At 35.8% G+C, this 24,551-nt stretch overlaps 2 protein-coding genes across 2 annotated transcripts; both read left to right on the top strand.

Annotated features, from left to right (window-relative positions):
• The first annotated feature begins 1,009 nt into the window (after window positions 1-1,009).
• LOC115993642 (geraniol 8-hydroxylase-like) lies at window positions 1,010-8,311 on the top strand. Its single transcript, XM_031117589.1, has 2 exons — window positions 1,010-2,149; window positions 7,506-8,311. The coding sequence occupies exons 1-2, from the start codon at window positions 1,175-1,177 to the stop codon at window positions 8,124-8,126; spliced, it is 1,596 nt and encodes a 531-aa protein (XP_030973449.1). The 5' UTR covers window positions 1,010-1,174; the 3' UTR covers window positions 8,127-8,311.
• Window positions 8,312-21,308: 12,997 nt separating this feature from the next.
• Window positions 21,309-23,822, top strand: LOC115995473 (ras-related protein Rab11D). Its single transcript, XM_031120051.1, has 2 exons — window positions 21,309-21,730; window positions 23,085-23,822. The coding sequence occupies exons 1-2, from the start codon at window positions 21,486-21,488 to the stop codon at window positions 23,530-23,532; spliced, it is 693 nt and encodes a 230-aa protein (XP_030975911.1). The 5' UTR covers window positions 21,309-21,485; the 3' UTR covers window positions 23,533-23,822.
• Window positions 23,823-24,551: the final 729 nt, after the last annotated feature.

Genomic DNA, 24,551 nt, shown 5'->3' with positions numbered 1-24,551 from the left:
TTGGTTTATTCAATTAGTGAGGTGCACCTTTTGTTTTGTTTTTTTGTTTTTTTTTTTTTTTTTTTCCTTCAAGTATGCCAGTTAGTTTGAGCTTTGTTTATGTTTTTGTTTTTGTTTTTTTCTTTTTTTTTTAAGATCTTTATATGTTCACATTGTACTTACAATGCAAGTTTACTTTGTAAATACACAAAAGTGGTTAATATTATACACATTTGCACAAAAAATGGTAAATATTGTACAAATTTTGTAAATGTGTACAAAATTTGCCAATTTTTTTTATGTCTATAATATAAATTTACATTGTAATTAAATACAATGTATACATAGAGATATTGTGAAAATGTTGTGATGCATGTGTCAATTCGTTATGAGTCAAAATACAATAAAATAAAATAATAAAATATCATACCGAGATCTAGCACAACTAAAAATGTCGTAACATATTGTTGTTATTACAATATATTCACAACTATTGAGATGTAAGTTATAGGTCAAAATAAAATAATAAAATATTGGACTGAGATCCGTCACGGTCTTATACGAATGAGATTAACTTTTTAAGACATAATTATCAAAATTCTTAAAATTAATATCTCTTTTGATTAATGTAAATCTCTATGTATTTTAAAAATCAAATAATTTATATTTTTATTTTATGATACAAGTAAAATTTAGAATTAATCTTAATTACTACTTTTTTTTTTTTTTACTAGCACGTGCAAGTCACGTGCTGCCCTAACTAGTAGTATTTTTTAAACGAGCAGCTCAGTGTATGTATTCCACCTGGCTAGCACGTAACCTAATGCAAAACTTTTTTTTTTTTCCTTTTCTCATCCACACGTTCACATCAAGCTTTCACTCTCAAACTCATAAGCGATAAACTCCACCACGTCAATGACGTCATCTTTAACCAAACCAACAAAAATCTTCTTAGTGCCACATAAAGTAACACAGAAAAAAGTTATAACTATACCATATAACAAATTGTAATCGGTGATAGAAAGACATCCTTTTATTAATCATAACTCATCACATAAATGAGTTAGACTTTTATGTGCCATTTTATTTGGCACAAGAATTTTCCAATCCACAGATCAAGCCTAAGCCTTCACAAGTCTGATCACACCCTTCATCTCCAAATCCTCAAACCAATACTAGCTAGCAACAATCAACCATGACTCTCAACTCAGATTTCCTCCAGAGTCTTAGCAGTGGAAATGACCCAGTTTCACGCTCACTGCTTCTCACTCTTCTTCTTGTCATCTTTACTCTCTCTTGGTACGCATGGGTCACGATTCACTCCTCCAAATCTAACAAAACGACGACGACTAATACTCCTCCGCCGCCGCCAGGTCCACGTGGCATCCCGTTGATCGGAAACCTCCTCTCCCTCGAACCGGAGCTTCACTCTTACTTCGCGGGCCTGGCCCATATCTACGGGCCCATATTCAAGCTTCGGCTCGGCAACAAGGTTGGCATAGTGGTGAGCTCACCTTCCATGGCTCGCCAAGTGCTCAAAGACCAAGACGTCACCTTTGCGAACCGTGACATAACCGAAGCGGGTCGGGCTGCTACCTATGGTGGATCCGATATAGCGTGGTGCTCATACGGGCCAGAGTGGCGGATGTTGAGAAAAGTTTGTGCGCTCAAGTTGCTTAGTAATATCACGTTGGACTCCTTTTACATGCTTCGTCGTAAACATGTTAGAGAAACGGCTGGGTACTTGTATAGTCGGGTCGGGTCACCCGTGAACATTGAGGAGCAAATGTTCTTAACTATGTTGAACCTGATTACCAACATGTTGTGGGGTGGGACAGTGAAGGAGGGGGAGGAGGGGGCTAGGCTAGGGGCTGATTTCAGAGAAGTGGTGTTAGGGATGACGGAGCTTTTGGGGAAGCCCAACATCTCGGATTTTTATCCGGGTTTGGCCCGGTTTGACTTGCAAGGCATACGGAATAAGATGGACGGGTTGGCCCGACGGTTTGATCGGATCTTTGATGTTATGATTGATCAAAGGCTGAAGATTGATAAAGAAGGCGGGAGCAGAGGGTCAGATAGTAAGGACTTTTTGCAGTTTTTGTTGAAATTGAAGGATGAAGGTGATTCCAACACGCCTTTGACCATGATCCACCTCAAGGCCTTGCTTATGGTACGTTCTTTTCATTCACAATCAAATCGTAGTGGTAAATAATTTGATCGGGAAAAAAATAGTAGTAAATTAAATAACAAAATATGTCTTAGCCAAAAAAGAAAGAAAGAAATAAAATATGAGATAAAAATATCTTGTAGATGGAGTTTACCGGTTAAGGTTTTAATGTTTTATGATGGGTAGGTTTTTCTTTTTTATTTTTCTAGTTAGATAATATACTTGTTTTGGATTTTTTTTTTTTTTTTTTTTGAGAAACATATACTTGTTTTGAATTAAAAGACACATAAGAGCTTATATTCATTGAAGTATTTAGTAAGCTATTATTTAATAGAACAACCCTCGAAAGTAGGGCAGTAAATGAGTTGAGCATATTCAAGTAGCGGGTATTTAAATTTGGCTTAACTATGATTGTAAAATGTTCATACTTGACTTGAGTTTGAATTAAGCTTATTAAATAACAAAATATGTCTTAGCAGAAAAAAGAAGAAAAAAAAGAAGAAAGAAATAAAATATTAGATAAAAATTACTTGTAGATGAGATTTACCAATTAAGGTTTTAATGTTTTATGATGGGGACCTTAGAAAATAAAAGGTTTATGCCGGGTAGGTTTTTATTTTTTATTTTTTTCTAGTCAGGTAATATACTTGTTTTGAATTAAAAGAGCTTATATACATATAAGCATTTAGTATGCTATTATTTAATAGGACAACCTTAATGAGCTGAGCATTGTCAAGTACGAGTTTTCAAATTTGGCTTAATTACGATTGTAAAATGTTCAAACTTGACTTGAGTTTAAATTAAACTTATAGATAATGTTTGAGCTCGAGCTTGTCAAAAAGTCCTAAAATTTGTGTTTGGTTTGATTAATTAGTTAAGTCAAGCTTGAGCCCAATATCAAGCATTTGAGCTTGAAATTCAATATAGATACATTATCAAACTCATATCAAGCTTATTATTAAGCCTATCTGGTTTAGATGAGCAATCCCAACTCCCAATTGCTTAAGGTTAGTAAGATATGAGTTTAATTATCAAACTCATATCAAGCTTATTACCAAGCCAATAAACAATCTAAACTCAGCTTATTTTGTATCGAGCCCTAATGTTTATGAGCCTGATAATGAACATTTTTTTTTTTTTTGGTTTAATTCATTTATTATACAAGCCTAAAACTAAGATTCAAGCTTAACTTGTTTAGAAAAAAATAAATATAAATGAATTTTTTACTAAGCTAAGCCGAAACTGTTTATGAATGGCCTGATTTATTTACAACCCTAATTAAAAGATGAGTTCAAATTTGGTAAGAATGGAGTGTAAAATCCATGTTTTACACCATCCAATAAGAAATTGCCACATCAGTATTTTACTTAAAATTCAATATATCTTACCACACCTAATAATATCTCAAGAAACTCCCAAATTGGTTAGATTTGTATATGGGTATTAGAATTGATTGAGTGTGGTTGTACTTGTTCTTAAATATGTGACAAGATGATGTGACATATTGGAATTGAAGAGGCAAAACTATGGTTTTGAAACCCGGACCGTTTATTGAACTGTAAAAGGGAGAGATTCAAGGTTTTTAAGGTCGAACCGTGATGATATCATAATTAATTTAATAATTATTTTAAATATATATAAAAATATTAAATTAGTAAAAAATAGAGAAATTAACTAAAATAGTCCAATTAAAACTATAAATCCATATTTTAACTATGTCTAATATATCCATCTCAAGCCCAAGTATGAAATATCTATCCAATAATAATAATAACCATTTTTTTATAAAAAGAAAGTTAAAAGCATCAATTTGTACCAGCAAGTGGACAAAAGAGGATGATATGATGTATCATCATATAATGTGGGGCTCAAGGCTTTGTAACAAACAAAAGCAGATGAAATTAAAGGAGGAGAGAAGAAGTCAAAAACAGCTCTAGAACAAGAGAGTCAATCTTGTAACAGAGGTTGTATCGGTTTGGTCAGCGAAACGATATATTTCGGTACTAATCAATACCGGTGTACCGTTTCGGGTTTACCGTTATTTAAAAAAAAATTCATTTGTATAAATTTTAAAAATAAATAAATAAATTTTATTTGCATATTTATAACTTTAATTATTTGGTAAAAGTTAATTTGTTAAGCAATTAAACTTGTTAAGCTTATAAGTTTATTATAAAAAAAAATGAACAGAGATAAAAGTATAAGACTAGAAAAAGATAATAAAGTAGGTGAGAAATGAGATATTACTAATTATTATGTGAGAGGAGTTTGGTAAAAAAAGATTAAATAATTAGAAAAATTAAAATGGTGGGTGATAAAACCAAACACATGCCTGATGCCTCTTACCAGTTGCCTCCCACTCCCACCTCTATTAATTTCTTTTTCTTTTTCTAATCCATATCACCCGCCTAAGACCTACAAGTACAACCTACATGTCATTACAATTTCCAACAAGCCCTCATCTTCACGCGATTAAACTTATCACTTCACTATCAAACATTTCTTTATTTTCCAAAACTCTTTCACCTCCATCACAACTCTCTCTATCTTTCACCTCAGACTCTCTCTTTCTATAAAGCTTCAGACCTTCAACCCTTTCTCAAGGACTCAAAGCTTGCTGGATATTTATTGATGCCGCCGCTCTCCACCAAATGGTATGACTTCATCATTAGCGTAAAGAGAGTTAGAAATGAAGGGAGGTAGAAAGTATGACTGGCATGAGGGGAGGGAAAGAAGCATTTTGTGTGTAATTTTGTACTGGTCTGGTATCCATTAACCAGACGGAATCCAATATATATTGCGGTATGGTGCCGTTTAAGGCTTTAAATTTTTTTTTTTTAAGGGACCTATGAGAACCGCGAGAACCGTTCACGATTCTCAAAACCGTGAGGTTCGACTGCAGTTTGCATAGGTCCCTGTTTTTTTTCCGTAGAGCGGTTCTTGAGACTAAAAGAACCGCAAAAATGAGCGGTTCGAGGTTTTCCTAGTCGGACCGTACGGTCCAGTCCGGATTTCAAAACCATAGGTTTTACACCACATCCTTATTGAATTTAATCTCTTAAAAGATTAGTCATTATTAATTGGGTGAAGTTTGTGGTTGTCTCTACAAATTTCAGTTGAGAGACGTCTCTATATGTCGACATATAGATTATAGTCATGACTTATGATAAAAGGCAATAAACTGAAGTGTCGGCAAGGCAGGATTCAGATCTTCTAGATTTCCTATATACTCTATCAAATAGATTTCTTTAAATCTTAACCATTCTTTAATGATTTAATAGTTTGGATTTTGCCATGTCAGCATTTCACTAACAATAATCTTAATTGTTTTGTTTACAATATTATTTTATTATTTTAAAAGTACTATTAGTAAAATGTTGATGTACGGGGTATGGCCTCAGGCCCATTGGGCCTTGGCCCGAACATTCTCAAGAACCAAAATTGAACCCAAATAGTCCATATCGTTTTTGAGTGCATGATAAACAAGCCCATGACTGGCCATTCATGATATGTTCGGAGGTGCGTTTGCTTAAAACGACGTACCTCCCCGATGGCTCGATATTGCCTTGGGAGGTATCGCTATTGGGCAATCTTTTGGAGGCAGGAAATTAGTTCCAATGCCACTACCATCGTTTCCAATGGGATATATTCCATGTCAGGAATAATCACATGGGACCCCACCCACACGAGTGAGACTAGAATGTAATCATGAAACCCCCACTAGCCTCAAGTTATAAATAGCAGAATTGAGTGAAGAAAGGGGGTTGGCAATGTGAAGGAAAAGATAGAGAGGAAAAGAGAGAGTTAAAGCTAGTATCACCAGGAGGGAGAACCACTCAGAGAGGAAAGAAAGAGAATTTGTGGGGGTTAAGGGGCGCCGTTGGATCACTTGGTTAGGAACTAGCCTCAATAGAAAACACTAAGCCCACTAATACAAGTGAATTGTGAGCCCAATTCTATGCTTGACCCATCAAGTAGAATTTGGGTACGCACAATTGACATGACAAAATTTAGACTCTTAAATCATAAAAGAATGCTTAGGATTTAAAGAAATCTATTAGGTAAAGTACTCTTAAGAAATCTAGAAGATCTAAATCCCGACAAGGCAATAATCCATCCATGCAAGAAAATCATTTAAAGGAGACGTGATATCAAAGTTGTACTAATTGACGGAGTCACGGCCTTTATCAAAGTTATACTAATTGACGGAGTCACGGCCTTTAGTAGAGAAATTTGATCTTGCTTATCTACCTAAAGCCACGCCTATGTGTAACTAGATTGACAATGCATGCAAAAAGTAAAATTTAAGTGGTTTGGGAAAATTACACTTTAATTTCCTAAACTATACTTCATTTTACACTTACTTCTCTAAACTATTACTCGTGTAATTCTTTTCCCCATAAATTAAGAGAGTTCACACTTACCCCCATTAAACCATCATTTTGCACCCACCCCATAGGTAATAGTTTGGGAGAGTAAACGAGCATTCTCATAGTTTAAAGGATAAGTGTAAAAAGGGGTATAGTTTAGAGATATAAAATATAATTTTCCTTTTAAGACTTGAGAGAGAACCAAGTCAACCTTTTGACAATAAAAGGTCTAACTTGCTTTGCCCACCCATTTAGCATTAAAGGATGACAAGTAATTGTCTGTAGATAGTATTTCAAACTCATCCTCTATCTTTTTATTGGATGTAACTGCTGGATTGCATGTTCTTATTATATTCTTCATACTTGTAATTTCAAGAAAATTGAAGATTAATAGTTATGTTATCAATCAAATGTATATATTTTAAGTTTTTACAATCTAAAATTATGCATAAAAAATAAGTTTATTGATCGAATAATAAATAATATTTGAATTGAACAAAAATTTACATGCATTTTAAGAAATATTTGTTTGGTACTTCAAGAACCTTGGCACCTAGGGCAGAGGAAAAAATTTAAAAAAAAAAAAATCAAATTTTTTGGCACTCTGTTAATTGTTTGTTTGCTTGCTTACTACATTGTAATTTCTATATTTTTAAAATGTGTATGGAACATGTCAAGTGGAATTATTGGAGCGGCTGAACGAGAAATATATTATATAGCTGTTATTCTTTGTTTACAAGATTTTGATTTTCCTTTTATGATATTTCAATATGAATAATGTTATAGACTTTTTTTATCATCAGTGAAATATTTATAATTTTATATCACTAAGTGGTGAGCCCCATATGTCACAGGGAGTCCCCAAGGCTCCCACTTAAAAACAACATTATCTTTCAAATTATGACATTGATATTACAATTGATTTGATTTGTTTGGTTTGGTAGCTAAATTGATTTGATTTGCCATAATCAAGTGTACATTGTAAACAGGATATGGTGGTAGGTGGGACAGACACATCCTCCCATACAATTGAGTTTGCCATGGCCGAAATTATGAACATACCGGAGGTGATGAGGAAAACCCTACAAGAATTGGAAGTTGTAGTTGGCAAGGATAACATTGTAGAAGAGTCTCATATTCACAAATTACCATACTTATATGCTGTGATGAAAGAAACACTGCGATTACACCCAGCGTTGCCATTATTAGTCCCTCATTGCCCGAGTGAGACATGTACCGTGGGAGGCTACACCATTCCAAAAGGGTCTCGGATCTTTGTGAATGTATGGGCAATACAAAGGGACCCTTCTATTTGGGAAAATCCATTAAATTTTGATCCAGAGAGGTTCTTGAAGAGTAAATGGGACTATAGTGGAAGTGACTTCAATTATTTTCCATTTGGGTCTGGTCGTAGAATATGTGCTGGAACAGCAATGGCTGAGAGGATGGTGATGTATTCCCTTGCTACACTTTTGCATTCTTTTGATTGGAAATTGCCCCAGGGAGAGAAATTGGACCTTATAGAAAAGTTTGGGATTGTACTAAAAAAGAAGACCCCTCTTGTTGCAATACCTACCCCAAGGTTAGCTGATCCATCTATGTATGAGTAAGTTAGAAGTGTATTTGCTTTGATATGATGAGTGGAATTGCAAGTTTGCAGCATCCATATTACTACAAGAGAGCAATAAGTTCACAGGCGCATCTTTTTTAATAATGACTGACATGCCATGTAGTGATTGGTACATTATAAATGTGATATCAATGATGAGCTTGAGTGAAAGTGATGTTATTTAAATCATAACAGGTCATGTCGACAATTGTGAAAATGGAGTACTATTTTGGTCTTATCTTTTGAATATCTAAAACCGACCTCCACTTTATACACCAATAAAAAATTTAAGATGCCTTTAGAGAGTTGGGGTGAGTGTTCAAGAAACTTTTTGATGTTTAGGAAAAAAAAAACTTACGTTGAATAGGAGTGTACTACCTTTTTTTAGTTTAAATATTTGTGTCCCTTCTTTTGGCATTTTTAGATAATTGGTTTTGTTTTGTGATTGATATTTGTTTCAAGTTGGAGATTTTTCACATTGATTAGGAGTGCATTTCTTTTTTAGTTTAAATATTCTTGTGGAGGATTTTTTTTTCAGCACAATCCAATACATTACATATGTAGAAGTCAATCCAACCCGATCTATGGTGGGTTAGACATAAATTTTCATATCTTGTAAAAATTGATTTTTCATCTGCTACTTACACCATTTTTTTTTTCAGTAAATCATTACACTTCACGTATGTTCTTAAATTATACTAATTTTTGAAATACTAATATAAATAAAACAACAAAATTTAAATAATTATAACTAATTAATGTCACAGAAGCTACAAGAAAACAAACACGTTGCTTTCTAAATGGAAAAAGATATACATTAACTTCTAAATGAAAACCTCAAATCCATTGGGGGGTTTCTCAAATCCACAAGGTGATAGGGTTTTGGAATCCATCAGAGAAAAATTAACAAAGTTTGTATTTTTTTATAAATCTGAAAAACTAAACTATCTTGGAGGTTACAATATGTTTAAATAGTAAAAAAATAAATCCTATGGCAGCTAGGAAAACGCCCAGAAATCCTAATTCACACTAATCACGTAATAAGGTGGCAAAATAGTGATTTTTTCCAAAATAGCAAAATTTATATAATTGCGGAGATTGAAAATTATGTCTCTAAAAGACGTCTCAAAACAATTGGGACCTGACTCTGATTTTTAAACTAAAAGTTATTAAAGAAAAACAAATATTACTAAAAATTGCAAAAACACTATTTTCAAAGTCTTAATGAAGGAATTCACCTAAATTTAGGCAACCCTCGAGCTGACTCGAGTCTGGATCAGAATACCGTTATCCTTCAACCTGTCAAATTTCATGCAATTCTAACATCATCATCCTAATGGCCTCTACTGGCACCCCTTTAATCTTGCGTCATGACTTCCGGCACCCTTGCTACTCCAAGAAGGCTCATGCTATATATTCTACATCACTGACACACAAATACACACAATGTGTGTGAGGAGTTGGGTTGGAAAAAACTATCAAATAGAATTTGACCCACCATGAGTTAAAAAAAATAAAAAGAAACAAAACCAATCCAACACATTAACCAATGAAAAGCCAACTTGAGGCATTGGATTCGGTTATATTATATCGGTTTTATTGAATTGGTGGATTGGATGCACCATCCTAATAGTCAGAGGCTTTAGCATTGTTAGAAATACTGGAAGATTGTATTATATTTCATAATAAGAGAATATACATCAGAGCCTTATATAGGAGGCGTAAGTGTGCGGTACAAGTAAAATGTAGTACAAGTACAAGTGTGCTATACAAGAAAGGTAATTAGGCCTAAAGCCCATAATATAATATAATATACATTAACAGCCCCCCTCAAACTCAAGGTGGATGTGAGACCAGCTTGAGGTTGTCAACCAAATCACGAGTGCGTCCCTTAGGAAGTGACTTGGTGAAGATATCTGCAAGTTGATCTTTGGAGGAGACGGAGAAGAGCTTGAGAGCACCATAAACAAGATGATAACGGATAAAATGACAATCAATCTCGATGTGTTTAGTCCGTTCATGAAAGACATCATTGTGAGCAATATGAATGGCACTCTGGTTGTCACAATAAAAGGGAGTAGCAGAGGATGTGGACACACCTAAATCCTTAAGAAGCCATCATAGCCAAAGGAGCTCAGATGTGGTATCAGTAAGGGCACGATATTCTGCTTCAGTACTGGAGCGGGCCACAAAGGTTTGTTTCTTACTTCGCCAAGAAATTAAAGAAGAACCAAGGAGAAAGCAATAACCTGTAGTGGACCTGCGATCAGTGGGATCTCCTGCCCAATCAGCATCAGAAAATGCACGAAGTACAAGAGGAGACTGAGCTGAATAGAAAAGGCCATGGAAGAGAGTGCCCTTCAGGTATCGAAGAATGCGCAGAACAGCAGCATAGTGAGTAGATCGTGGAGTAGACAGATACTGGCTCACCTGATGAACAGCATAGGAGATGTCTGGACGAGTAACTGTGAGATAAACTAGGCTGCCAACCAATCTTCTGTAAAGAGAAGGATTAGACAATGGTTTCCCCCCCGAGGGTGTCAAATGCGCATTAAGTTCAACCGGAGTGTCAACAGTCTTGCTGTCAGTGAGTCCAGCTCGAGATAAAAGGTCAGAAGCATACTTGTCTTGAGTAATATAAAGACCATCTGTGGAATGAGTAATTTCAAGACCCAAGAAATAACTGAGATGTCCAAGATCTTTCATTTCAAATTGCTGACTGAGAAAATCCTTGAGTTCTTGAATGCCACTGAGGTCATCACCAGTTATGATCATATCATCCACATATAGAAGAAGCAAAATGGTGCATTTATCAGTACGACGAAGAAATAAGGCAGAATCATACGGATTGGCAGTGTAACCCAAGCGAAAGATAGTGGAGCTAAACTTGGCAAACCAAGCTCGTGGAGCTTGTTTAAGACCATAAAGTGCACGTCGAAGATGACAAACCTTGTTTGAGTCAACAGAGAGACCAGGAGGAGGTTGCATATAGACTGCTTCACTCAAATCCCCATTAAGGAAAGCATTTTTAACATCCATCTGAAAAAGATCTCATTTACTAGCAACAGCTAAGAGGGCATGAACAGATGAGATACGAGCAATTGGAGCAAAGGTCTCTTCATAATCAATCCCATACTCCTGTGTAAAACCTTTTGCAACAAGACGAGCCTTGTAGCGCTCAATGGACCCATCAGAGCGAGTCTTGATCTTATAGATCCACTTACAACCAACCACAGACTGTCTAGGAGGGAGAGTGACCAGATCCCAGGTATGGTTTTTGGTTAATGCATCAAGTTCCTCTTTCATTGCAATCTGCCATAAAGGGTCAGTGGAGGCCTTACGATAGGTTTGAGACTCGTGAAGTGTAGCAAGGGCAGTGTAACAATGATAGTCAAGTAAATGTGTAGGAATGGATCTTACCCGGGTTGAGTGGCGATGTGGAATGTCTTGTGGAGGATCTTCAGGCGGAGCAGGAGCAGGAGCAGGGGACCCAGGCTCTAGGTGGGGTAGCTCGTCATCAACCTGTTCATCTTCAACCTGTCTAAGAGGAGTATCAAAAATATCTGGAGAAGGGTCTAAAGTATTTGTAGAAGGAACAAGAGACTCATCTGGAAAAATTTCTAAAACAAAGGAGGTAGTTAGGGAAGAACGAAAGTGAGAGAGTTCAACAAACAATCAATGTTCCCAAAAGACAACATTCCGAGAAACACGAAGACGATGAGAGACAGGATCATAACACCTATACCCTTTTTGAGTTTCGCCATAACCAAGGAAACAACAAAGTCTAGATCGAGGCTCAAGTTTGTTGTGTTCATGAGGCTGAAGAAGAACGAAACAAGCAGATCCAAAGGATCGAAGGTGATGATACTCAGGAGGTGACCCAAAGAGACGCTCATATGGAGTCTGATTATGGATGACAGCACTTGGAATGCGATTAATCGCATGAACAGCATTAAGAGCAGCTTCACCCCAAAATGGAGCAGGAACTTTGGCAGAAAGAAAAAGAGCACGAACAGTGTCAAGAATATGACGAAGTTTTCTTTCGGCTCGACCATTTTGCTAAGAGGTACCTGGACAAGTTAGATGATGCACAGTGCCATAGGAATGTAACAAAGCTTGAAACGCATATTGAGTATATTCAAGAGCATTATCAGAACGAAAAGTTTTGATACGTTTGAAGAATTGGGTTTCAACCATTTTGGCAAAGTTGCTGTATATTGGTAAAATTTCAGAACGAGATTTTATAGGAAATATCCAACTATAACGAGAATAATCATCAATAAAGACAACAAAATATCGAGATCCACCAATACTAGCAACAGGAGAAGGTCCCCAAACATCAGAATGAATTAACTCAAAAATACTATTAGAAATGGATTCACTGTTATTAAAAGACAAAGCTGGTTGTTTTCCTAACTGACATGAAGTACAATCAAAATTGTCTTTGGACACAGAACCCAACAGACCCCTAGAAGCTAACTGTTGTACCCGAGAAGATGATGCATGACCAAGACGAGAATGCCAAAGTGCAAGAGATGGTAAGGAAGAAATTGCAGCAGCAACAGAAACAGGAGCAACAGGTGGAAGATGAAGATTGTCCACGGGAAACATACGCCCAACTCTAGGGTCTGTCCCAAGCTCTTGTCCCGCCCTTAGATCCTCAACAATACACTCAGAATAGTAAAAAATAAGGCGATAACCTAGTTCAGCTAATTTTCCCATAGAGCACAAATTATAGGATAGGTCAGGTACATGGAAGACTCCAGGAACAGAAAGGTTGGAGGTCGAAACAAAACCTAGACTATTCCCATGCATGGTGGAACCATCAGCTATATGAATATTTAAAGGGTGTGGTGCAGGGTCAAGTTTTGAGAATAAGGAGGAGTGAGGTGTCATGTGATTGCAACAGGCAGAGTCAAAGAGCCAAGTTTGAGACTTACCGGGCAGAACTGAGAGAGCAGTGGAAAGAGATGCATTACCAGCCATACGAACAGCTTGAGCTATGATCTCCTGTAGTTCAGTGGGAGAGAGGTTGATAGTGGATCCAGAAGACTGGGACTCAGCTGAAATGGAAGCCATCGGCGGAGTAGGCTCAGTATTAGCAACAGCAGCAGTAGATTTGTTGCGACGATAACAAGTCTCAATGGTGTGGCCAGGACGCTTGCAATAGTTGCAGAACTTTTTGTTGGTCTGCTTGCGACGATTGCTAGAGCCAGAGGAATCACCTGATTGTTGAGGTTGCTCTATGGGTGGAGCAGAAGGTGTAATAGCCAAAACATTGAGCTTATTCTGAGCTTGAATGGTTGCAAGACGAGCTTCTTCTCTAACCAACTCATTCACAGCAGTATCAAGAGAGGGAGCAGGACTGCGATTTAGCAGCTGGCCTCGAATGGGCTCAAAGTCCTTGTGAAGGGACATCAGGAATTCATAGAGGTGAAATTCATCTCTGATGGAAGCATATTGTTGAGCATCCTTTGAGCATGCCCAAGTTGGATCAGAAATGTCAATTTGGTCCCAAATGAAGCGAAGCTGATCATAGTAGTCATTGATGGATTGCCCTGGTTCTTGTCTGAGTTGATGCAATTCAACCACTAACTGATATTTCATGGAGCCATGAGTAGTGGAGTACCTTTTGGCCAACATATCCCACGTTGACTTGGCATCATCATAGCTGCCCAACAAGTTGGAAATGGAGGGAATGGAAGTGTTCCGAATCCATGTGGTTGTGACTATCCCATTCAATCATACGACCAAGAAAGACAGTATCTTCTTCACTTGCTCCTTTCACAGGAATAGCGACTGCACCAGTACAGTAATGCCAGAGCATACGACCCTTAAGAAAGCTGCGCATAGCTTGAGACCAAGATAAGTAATTCTTGTTCCCCTCCAATACAGTATTGATGGGGCGAGGAAAAAAAACGTCCTTTTTATCCATTTAGAGACACAATATGCAAAAACAGAATGCAAAAATGAAATCTACGCGAAAAACTGGGTAAGGAGAACCTGGACTGCAAAAGTCAACCCCTAGAGAAAAGTCAACGGTCAAAGTCAACGGCCAGTCAAAGTCAACGGTCAACGGTCAACTGTCAGCAGATGACGTCACAGGATGACGTGGCGATGACGTCACAGGATGAGTGGATGCTGACGCAACTAGGGCTGATGTGGCACTGATAACGTCACAGGTGACGTCAGTTGGAACTGATGACGGCGCGTGTGGCGCGTGTGGCGTGTGGGTATCTGACGCAGAAAAATCAGGCCGCGCGTGATGGCACGTGTAGTACCTAATGACTGCAAGGCTTTCACCGCCGGGTAGATCGGTTCAAGACGAACACAGTGATATCTCCAAAAATTTGATCGGAGCAATATTCGTGGCGGCGATGACACGTGCAGTGTTCTGTGCAGTGTTGGACTACTCAACGACAGCGGCTGCAGGTCCGGAACCCAAGGACGACGGCTGAAGACGTCGAAGTTTCAACGGCGAGAGGCTGCGGCGACTGTTGTGATAGCGGAAGCGATGTTGAGAGTGGAGTAACACCAATACAGAAAAGACTGCTAAGAAAATGTCAGAGCAGTGGCTCTGATACCATGTTAGAAATACTGGAAGATTGTATTATATTTCATAATAAGAGAATATACATCAGAGCCTTATATAGGAGGCGTAAGTGTGCGGTACAAGTAAAATGTAGTACAAGTACAAGTGTGCTATACAAGAAATGTAATTGGGCCTAAAGCCCATAATATAATATAATATACATTAACAAGCATATTTGGTGCTTAGCTTCAAAAGCTTTATATATATATATATATATATTTTTTTTTTTTTTTTTTGAGAATCAGTTTAGCATAGTTTTATTCCAAAGCGGATAAATCAACTCCAAGGAAAATGGCTTTTTTAATTTTTTGGGTCGATAATGTGAAAGTTGAAATCTTGATTAATGTAAATTATAAAACAAAGGATCTAGTCTTGTCTTAATTATTTCCATGCGTTCTCTCAATCTTCAGGCAGTGACCACGTATATGCTGACGGGTGGAGTCAATGACTTTAGGTAGCTCCAGTGAGTACTGGCGTGTCAATTTTGTACTGCAGAATTGGAAATGCTTTTATTCTTAGATAAGCTACTTTTTCGGCTGAGACCATTTCAAGAGGGTAAAGGGGATGTTTGGTATATTTACTTAATGCATTTAAAAATATGTGTAAAAATATATGTAGTTTCTGTGAAAACATGTGTTTGAGTGGGTGTAGCAAACGGAGCCAAAATTTTTAGCATTTAACATCTCAAAACACTACTTTTAACAATTTTAACATCTCATTTTATAGTATACCAAACATCAAAGGTTCTATTTTTTTTACAATTTCATTTAAATATTATTAATTTTATTCTCTCACTATATTTCTTTCTCTCTCTATTCTTATCTGTGTCTCTCTCTTTCCCTTAAGAAACCTACCACTTTCTTCTCAATCCAAGCAATCCACAATCATAGCCACAGCCATGGCTAGCCACTGCCAGCCACCACCACCAAAAAAAAAAAAAAACCACAAGCTGGCAGCCACCACAATCCCCAACCACCAAAATCACAAAACCCAAACCCACAACCTCATCACCACCATTAAGCAAAAAAGGAAAAACAACCCACCAAAATCACAAACCCAAACCCACAACCTCATCACCACCAACAACCTGGAAAAAAAAAAAAAAAAAAAGCCAAACCCACTGCAAGACCCATGAGCTAAGCCACCCACTTCCGCTAAAAAACACCACCGAGACCCGTCGAGCAACCCAGCAACCTAGCAACCAAGACACATCAAAACCCATCAACAACCCACCGTGCCACTAGACCCATCAACAACACTACCGAGACCCATCAAAACTGTCGTCAAGGCACCACCGATACAGAACAACCAAGACCCACTAGCACCGAGACCCACCAAATCAGACTCACATCACCACCAAATCATACCCACATCACCACCGTGTAACCATAACTCCCCACTAATTATTAGGCTATAAATATGAGAAGCTAAAGAGGGAAATGGTGGTTGAAAGGTTCGCAAAGAAACTGAGGGTAGAAAGAGCGAGAGTGTACTAGGCTAGCACAATAATAATAGGAAGAGAACGGGTAAGATAATTTAGAGGGGAAGGCAATTCCATTGGATCTCTGTATAAGGAACTACCCAAAGTAGGAAATCCAAAACCCATATCACAAATAGATTGTGAGCCCAAGTGAGGGTTGGTCCATCAACCTCACTTTTGGTGCGCACAATATATATATATATATAAAGATGAATGTATAATTTTTGTGATTATCTAACATACAAAGTTATTAGCAATGTGTATTTTTTTTTTTTTAAATGTAAGATCTTACGATCCACGATCTGATCCTATGATCCATAATCCCATCTACCTCCCACAATTCTACATAGGATCTCAATTTTAACAACCTTGACCTTAAGTATCATTATTTTAGCATTAAAGAATCTAATATGTGTTGACACCCCATTTTACAACATACATTTAGCTTCATATGGGGTTAAATCTTAAATGATCCTTTAACATCTCAAGGGTAAAATCATAATTTTAATTGTTGGACTTCTAAATTATCTTTGTAAAATATATTTTGAAATCTTAACAATCAAAACGATATGACTGGATCAAAATTTGCGGCCAAATCAAGTTTTTACAGTTGATAGACATCCCTACCATTTGAACTAGAAACTTATGATTATGGTTAGCTAATTGTGATTGGTCTTTTAAAGGATGATAATTAATTAATGAGGTGTCATAATAATATTGGTTTAGGCTTAGGAGAAGGTTGTTCTATTGCACATGGGATTATGATGATCTCATTTTCTAAAATAAGTGTTTAGTTAAAATAAATTATTTTATAAATATTCATTACAAACGTTCAGAATCACAATAAGTTTCAGGTTCACATTGCAGGTCATTTTGGACAAACAACATATCGAAATTAGCTCAAGCACAATTTTGGCGAAGTTGTAGAATTTTGAATTATCTTTTGTGGGGCCGGGGGATTTATGATCCGGCCCACGCTCTATTAAGGCCCGGGGTCTGTGCCAAAGAGGGTATCTGTCGAGGACGAATGGAGAAAGGCCGAAGTGTCGAGTGGAACAGCCGAGGGTGAGCCTGTCCTCGGCACTCCAGGACTTCAAGGGGAAGAGCAACGTCTCGATGATGGCTGCCCCCAAAAAGCTCCCTGAAGGATATGCGAGTAGAATGGGACCCACGTGGAGGTACGGTGCGAAACTGGTTTAGGGTAAATACGTCCCCTCCGCATTAAATGCACCCGCCAGCGTCCTGACCATGTTAATGAGAAAAGACGCCTGGACAGTGTGACTTCGATCATCGCAACTAACAGAAAGCAAAGAGTGACAGCTGATGGGACGGGCACAGAAGTAGGCACCTGCCTGATCAACAAGTGGAGGGCTAAGATCAACCAGGAAGGGTTATATAATGTGAAGGTTAATGCACCAAAAAAAAGGGCTGTGGCCAAGAACCAGAGCCTTTCAGCCCGCCTCCAGGAGAAAGACTCCTAGAGCGAATACGATAGAATTTTAACTTTATTTTTTAGATATGATAGAATTTTAACTTATGATGTCGCTCTATTATGATCATTCTTTATCATCAAGTCATAACACTAATTGGTTTTTTATATAGGCAAGGTTTAAAACCTAGCTCTCCTATTCAAAAATAATAAACTTTACCAGTTGAGTTAGCTGTAACTCAACTTAAATTAAATATTAACACTTCGGTTAGTGTATTTGTCAATTATTTAGTATATTTGATTGACTTTAGTGTAAGCATTTCATTGCAATTATTAGACATGGCAAAACGGGTCAGAATTTTCTGAACCGACTTAAAAAATACCTGACCCGAACCCGATTTTTTTGACCCAAAGCAAAAACGGGTTAACCCGTGACTCGATCCGTGTTTTTTGCAGGTCAACCTGACTCGACCCGGACCCGAACTATTTTTTTAGAATTTTTTTTTTTTGGTAAAAAGAAAATAGTGAAATTAAGACAATATTTGTTTAATTGTTTATTGTGAGCCTTAAGGAAACAATTGATACATTTACATAACTGCATGCAAATTAATTGAAAGATAAATGGTTGAGCATTCTGTAATTAGTAAAAAAATTTAAATATCAAATAGTAAAGTACATGCCAAGATAATCTGGTTACAGTAAAGTTAAAAACAGATTTAAAATTGTAGACATATGTGAGACACATTCACAAGTGTGAAAATAGTAAAGCCAAAGTATCAAATTAGTATAAATTATGAATGCTTAGACCTATTTATTAACAATTTATGTTCAAAATAAACGGCTTTTCAAAATAAATTATGATATTTTCTAGAGTATGTGCTGCTTAACAATGATATGATCTTCATAAAAGAGATCATGTATAAATAAGTAAGCAATCAAACTTTAATGTATATCTCAAATTGAAATAGAGTGTCAACCACAATTGATAATAGATTATAAAATTAATTTTCAAAATTGTAACTTTCTTATATGTTTTTATTCTTTATCAAAAGAGTTATCCAATAAGTTATTTGTAATTTTTATTTTATTTTATTTTGGAATGCTGATATTGTGTAAAAATAAAACTTGTCTATTTGTTTTACTTATCTTTGTGTTATTTTGTTTTAGATACCAATGTTAGGATTTGTATAATTTTAAAATTATTGAATAAGTATTAATAAGTTTAATTTAGTTCATTCTTGATATAAGTTGTGAATTCAAAATAAAGCATTTTTACATTCACTAATATGTTGCATAACTTTCCAAATGGCAAATACATATTATTTTCTTTTAAAAAAAAAATTTCAAGTGAAAAATACGGGTCAACCAGACCTGACCCGCAACTCAATTCACCCGAACCTGTTTTTAATCCGCTTAAAATGACTTGTTTTGACCAGTGACCCGATTGACCCGACCTGACCTGCCCGTTTTGCCATGTATAGCAATTATTCCTTACAATGGCCTTCCTCTTTTTTATAAACTTTTCTTTTTGTTGATAAACTGCACAATGGCCTCCCTCAAGCCAACATCAGCCCAAAATCAGTGAATAAATCAAGCCCAAATGAACCCACCAAAATATCAGAAAGTTTAAAGTTTAAACACTAAAAACGACATTCTTTAAGCCTTTGCTGGACTTGGACTGTATAATTCTTAACATCAGCCCAAATAAATGGACATATCAAGCCCAAATGAACCCACCAAAATATCAGAAAGTTTATAACTTTTTTTTTTTTTTTTTTTTGATGGGATCAGAAAGTTTATGACTTAAACAATAAAAACAACATTCTTTTACGCTCTGTTTGTTTCGCTGGAAAACTTTCTGTAAAGATAGTTTTCCACATTTTCCAGTGTTTGGTAATACAAAAAAAACCTGGTCAATGGAAAACTATCTTTAGTCAACAGAAAACTCTAATAAAAATAAGGCTTATTTTCTATAGGTTGTTTTCCAAAAAAATTTTTTGGAAAACAATCTCTCTCTCACGTGTTGCATCTCCTATAAATATTATCTTCGTCTATAGCCGTGGAAAACATAATTTTTTGGCGCATTCTCTCTCTCATGGTAAGTTTTCTCACTTTTTCTCTCTTCCCTTTACTTTTTCTCTCCTCACACCCTCACTGTCACTAACTCTAGTCTCTCCTCTTCCCATAGATCTCTCTCTCTCTCTCTCTTCTCTCTTTTCTCCATGTTTCTCTTCCCCTCTATAACGCAATTCTTTGATTAGATTTTTTTTTTCCTTCACTGATCGGTCAATAGCTCTGACTTGCAAAGGAGAACAAATTTGCAATGGTAATTATTTCATTCCTCTCTACCAAAATCCCAATTCTTTGCTTTGAATTTCAAACTCGATTTTCTTTTTTCTCTAAGAAATTTTCAGTTTGATGGGTTTCGGGCAAAAGTTACTTCTTTTTCGTACATAAAATGCAAAAAAATAAAAAATAAAATGAAAAGAAGAAGAAAGAATGAATGAAGTAAAAGATGAAAATTTTAAACATAGTATCTATATTGCTCTAAATTGCTTTTACATGGGACAATCTTTACCGTGGACTAATAATATTGTTATATAATGAATGATAATTGTTTAGGAGAATTTGTTGACAAATACTTTTTTTGTTGGCAGATACTATATAGTGATGATATATTATACAGTACATTATGTAAATACATAATTTAGAATAATATTGGAGACTTGTGGTTGACCAAAGTAGACAATTAGTATACCAACAAAAAGAGTAGACAATTAAAAGTTATTGTTATTTATACTTATTGAAAATGTAGTCACCTGTCAAATTTATATATATATATATATATATAGACAAATGGTTGATATATGTGCGTGTACGTACGTTACTGTCTATATATATGAGCAAGATGAGTGGTAGAGATCATGAAAATTTGACAACTAATTAATTTTGATTGTATCTATTGTCAAAATTTTAGTATGAAAACCAAATTCAATTTTGGTTTTTTATTTATAATGATTACATTAGTTAGTTTATATAATAAACATGTTTTAAATTATAAAAGAAATATTTTTTTAAAAATTACATACCAAACACTAGAAAACATTCTCAAGCTCATTTTCAAGGTCATTACCAAATACTGGAAAATGAGACAATTTTCTAGAAAATGCTCTTTGAAAAATGAGCAATTTTTCAAAAAATGTTAATGCTAAAACAAACAGAACGTTAAGTTTTACTTTATGAAATTTTATTCTAACCTACTACTCTAATAAAGTACGGGTATATGAAATTTTTTTTAAAAACTTGTTTACCCTAAAATTTGAATACCGCCCTTCACACTGTACGAACATTTATTTAGTTATGAAATGACATATAATAAAGTGCGAGTGGTCAAACTCAACAACATTAATCAGACAGCTCACCGAGACATACGCCACCACTACCTGACACTGCGAGAGCGATCATTGTGAAATCTGTGTTCCTCACATATATCTCCCTTTCTTTCCAGTGTTGATCCCATCACATCTCCGCACCATCCTAACCAATCCCTTCATGCCACATAACCCAACAAAAATAACTTTTCACAAACGTGGCAAGTATCCATTGGTTAACTTATCGTAGTACCCTAAACTGAAATGTACTATAATATAAAGTATAAACAAAGCCAAATATTTAAATACACAAAAAAATCAGCAAAATCGTGTCGCTTGTTCATTTTAATCAAAATCAATCGCACTTTACCTCTCACAGTTCTCACACACAAACCAAAAAACTTAAAGCCTTTCCTCACCGATCTCTGAACTACCATAAAGTACAGAGAAACCAAAAAGCGCTCGGAGATTCATAGCTCTCTCTGAAAATGGCTAGCGGTGGAGGTGGAGGAGCAGGATATGGAGATTCGAACCAGAAGATAGACTATGTGTTCAAGGTGGTGCTGATAGGTGACTCGGCGGTCGGGAAGTCTCAGATACTGGCTCGGTTCGCACGCAACGAGTTCAGTTTGGACTCCAAAGCCACCATCGGCGTAGAGTTCCAGACTCGCACTCTTGTCATTGAGCACAAGAGCGTCAAGGCTCAGATCTGGGACACTGCTGGTCAAGAACGGTACCTTCTAGTCTAGAAACTTATACTGCTTTTGCTTGATTCGTAGAGTTTTGATTTTCTTTTTTTTTAGTTCACTTTAGAGTTAGATCGATCTTGCATTTGATAAAAATAATGTTAATGGATTTGTTTAGTTTAGTTTAGCTTTGGTTGAATCGCTTGTTTTTGTTTGTTTGTTGAGGTTTACTGATTTTGTTATCGTCGTATCTATTTTCATGCGGAGTTTTCGAAGTTCAAACCCAAGTCCAAATTTATCTCTTTAACTGATTTTTATTTTTATTACTGATATATATATTCCATGGTTATGATTTTATTTTATTTTTATTTGTTGCCGATATTATAATTTTTGGAAGAACAAAACAAATGGGACTAAAATTTGGATTTAATATGAAGGACGAAGAGAATAATTTGAATATTATTTCCAATCTAGTCCGTATTAGAGTTTCTTAACGCTTTTGAATGTGTATACTATCATGAGGTTTATTTCAATTTTAGTAATTAAGTATAATTGTAGATATTGATTATAATTTGCAAATCATTATATATTTTCAAAATAAAAGAATGGATTAGGATCGTTTAGACTTTTTATGGTTACTCGTAGAGTTTCTAAAATCTTATCCATCCATTTTGAAATGAATGGATTGAATTTCACCACATCATGAGTAGTTAAATCGACATTGACCATCGGCATTTTGATATCTATTTAAATTTTGATTATATGATAAAATCCAATTTCAAAATGGATGGAAAGGATTTTAAGAAATCCATGGTAGAGTTACACTAAGAACTCTACAGGGTCTTAATCCAAAAAAAAAAAAAAAGACGAAAGGTAATAGGAAGTTTGGAGTTGTTGAAATTTCTTGTCATTGTTTGGTTATGTAGCCATGTAGGTGTGGGTTGATTTTATAGATCAATTGTATGATTACACTTATCAATTGTATTAGGCTCCTATAGATATTTGGAAATGGACCCAGCATCACATGACTGACATGTTGAATGTTTATGAAGATTGATATTTTATTTGCAGACAAGTTCTTTGTCTTACCAGTATAAATGATTACTCAATTATTAATGACGTGTCAAAATTCAATCCACTAATTTCAAAATGAATGGATATAGGCATATAGCTTTGTATTCTAAGAGTGAATTGTAGGAAAATGTTGAAATGTTACTGGACTAGATATAGCTTTGTATTCTACTTGATGAGAGAGAGCCTGTGCAAACCTTTTTGCCAATTTTTAAGTCTCATCTAAGTGTTGCCTGAATCACATTGTATTATCCATGAAGTTATTTTAAAGAAATGTTGATTTAGTGCAAGTAATAATCATCTGATCAAGTTTTTTGGTGGATTGAGCAGATACAGAGCAGTTACAAGTGCATATTACAGGGGTGCTGTTGGGGCAATGCTGGTTTACGACATAACCAAACGCCAGACTTTTGATCACATACCTCGTTGGCTGGAAGAGCTGCGTAACCATGCGGACAAGAACATTGTCATCATTCTGATAGGGAACAAAACTGATCTTGAGAATCAGCGTGCAGTTCCCACAGAGGATGCCAAAGAATTTGCTCAGAAGGAAGGACTGTTTTTCTTGGAGACCTCGGCACTGGAAGCAACGAACGTTGAAACCGCCTTTTTGACTGTGTTGACAGAGATCTTCAACATTGTGAACAAGAAGAACCTAGTTGCTGATGAAAATCAAGGTAACGGGAACCCTGCATCTCTGGCTGGCAAGAAGATCCTTATCCCTGGTCCTGCACAAGTGATCCCAGCTAAGAGCAACATGTGCTGTAGATCATCGTGATTTGATTGAATTGAGGTTTAAAAAGAGGGGAATCTTGGTTCTGTGTTACTCATAGCAATTCTTTTAGGTGTGTGATGTGTTTCCTTTGTATATCTTTCAGTGCTTAAGTTTAGTTTGCAGGAGGAAGCCAATTATATTCATGTTTTGAAATGGGAGAAAGAACTAAAGATGAAGTTAAGTTGCAGATTGCTTGTTACGTATTTGATGTCTCAAAACTTAAGTTAACACTCTCTTTCAATCAATTTCACAATTCACAATTATTGTAAAATTTATGAATGCCTTTGAGAAAATTGCTAGTGTCTTGCACTCTTGATAAAGGCCATGCTTAGGGTTAAATGCAAACACGAGCACAGCTACCTATCCTATTGCCGTTAAGGTGTGTGTCTATATGGATGGTTTGTTTGGATAGGTGTTTTCTGTTGGCTTGTTTATCTAATTCCTCTATTGAGAGGATTTCAACTCTTTGTTTAAAGGAGTTGAATAGATTAATAAATATGTAGCATTATTTCTATATACATTTTAAGTAATAGTATGGGGTTTCAAATCTTAGATGTCTTTGTTGAAAACACTAGAAAATATCACTTGACTTAAGTGTCATTTGAAAAAGACATTTAAAGGTCATTTGTAAAATAATCTTTTAAATATATATATATATATATATTCTTATTTTTGCTTTTAGATTTGGCTGTTGTTATGAAATTTATGAGTGGATTTGAAATTTATTTATATATGGATTTCAAATGATCAGAAGTAGAAGTAATTTCAAATCCTTCAAATCCATAATTTCAGGGGCTTTTGTTTGAGCAAAATTTCAAATCCATAGTATCAGGGGCGTTTGTTTGAGCAAAATTTCAAAACTCGAATCATCATTTGTAAATTGAATTACTCCGTATATTACAATTTAATACTTAAAATTGTTCTTCAAATTCATTGTTTTTAAATCCTCCTATCCAAGCAGAACCATTCAGTCGGACTCCAAATCTATATTGGCAATTTGATACACGCATCATGCTTGATGA

The sequence above is a fragment of the Quercus lobata genome, chromosome 6 (assembly GCF_001633185.2).
Source record: "Quercus lobata isolate SW786 chromosome 6, ValleyOak3.0 Primary Assembly, whole genome shotgun sequence".
Taxonomy (NCBI): Eukaryota; Viridiplantae; Streptophyta; class Magnoliopsida; order Fagales; family Fagaceae; genus Quercus; species Quercus lobata.
The sequence above is the reverse complement of the archived record's forward strand: the minus strand, read 5'-3'. Positions and strand labels throughout refer to the sequence as shown.

Coding starts and splice junctions, on each gene's coding strand:
- LOC115993642 (XM_031117589.1), top strand. CDS start 1,175: ATGACTCTCAACTCAGATTTCCTCCAGAGTCTTAGCAGTGGAAATGAC. Junction 2,150..7,505: donor ACCTCAAGGCCTTGCTTATG/GTACGTTCTTTT, acceptor CATTGTAAACAG/GATATGGTGGTAGGTGGGAC.
- LOC115995473 (XM_031120051.1), top strand. CDS start 21,486: ATGGCTAGCGGTGGAGGTGGAGGAGCAGGATATGGAGATTCGAACCAG. Junction 21,731..23,084: donor GACACTGCTGGTCAAGAACG/GTACCTTCTAGT, acceptor TGGATTGAGCAG/ATACAGAGCAGTTACAAGTG.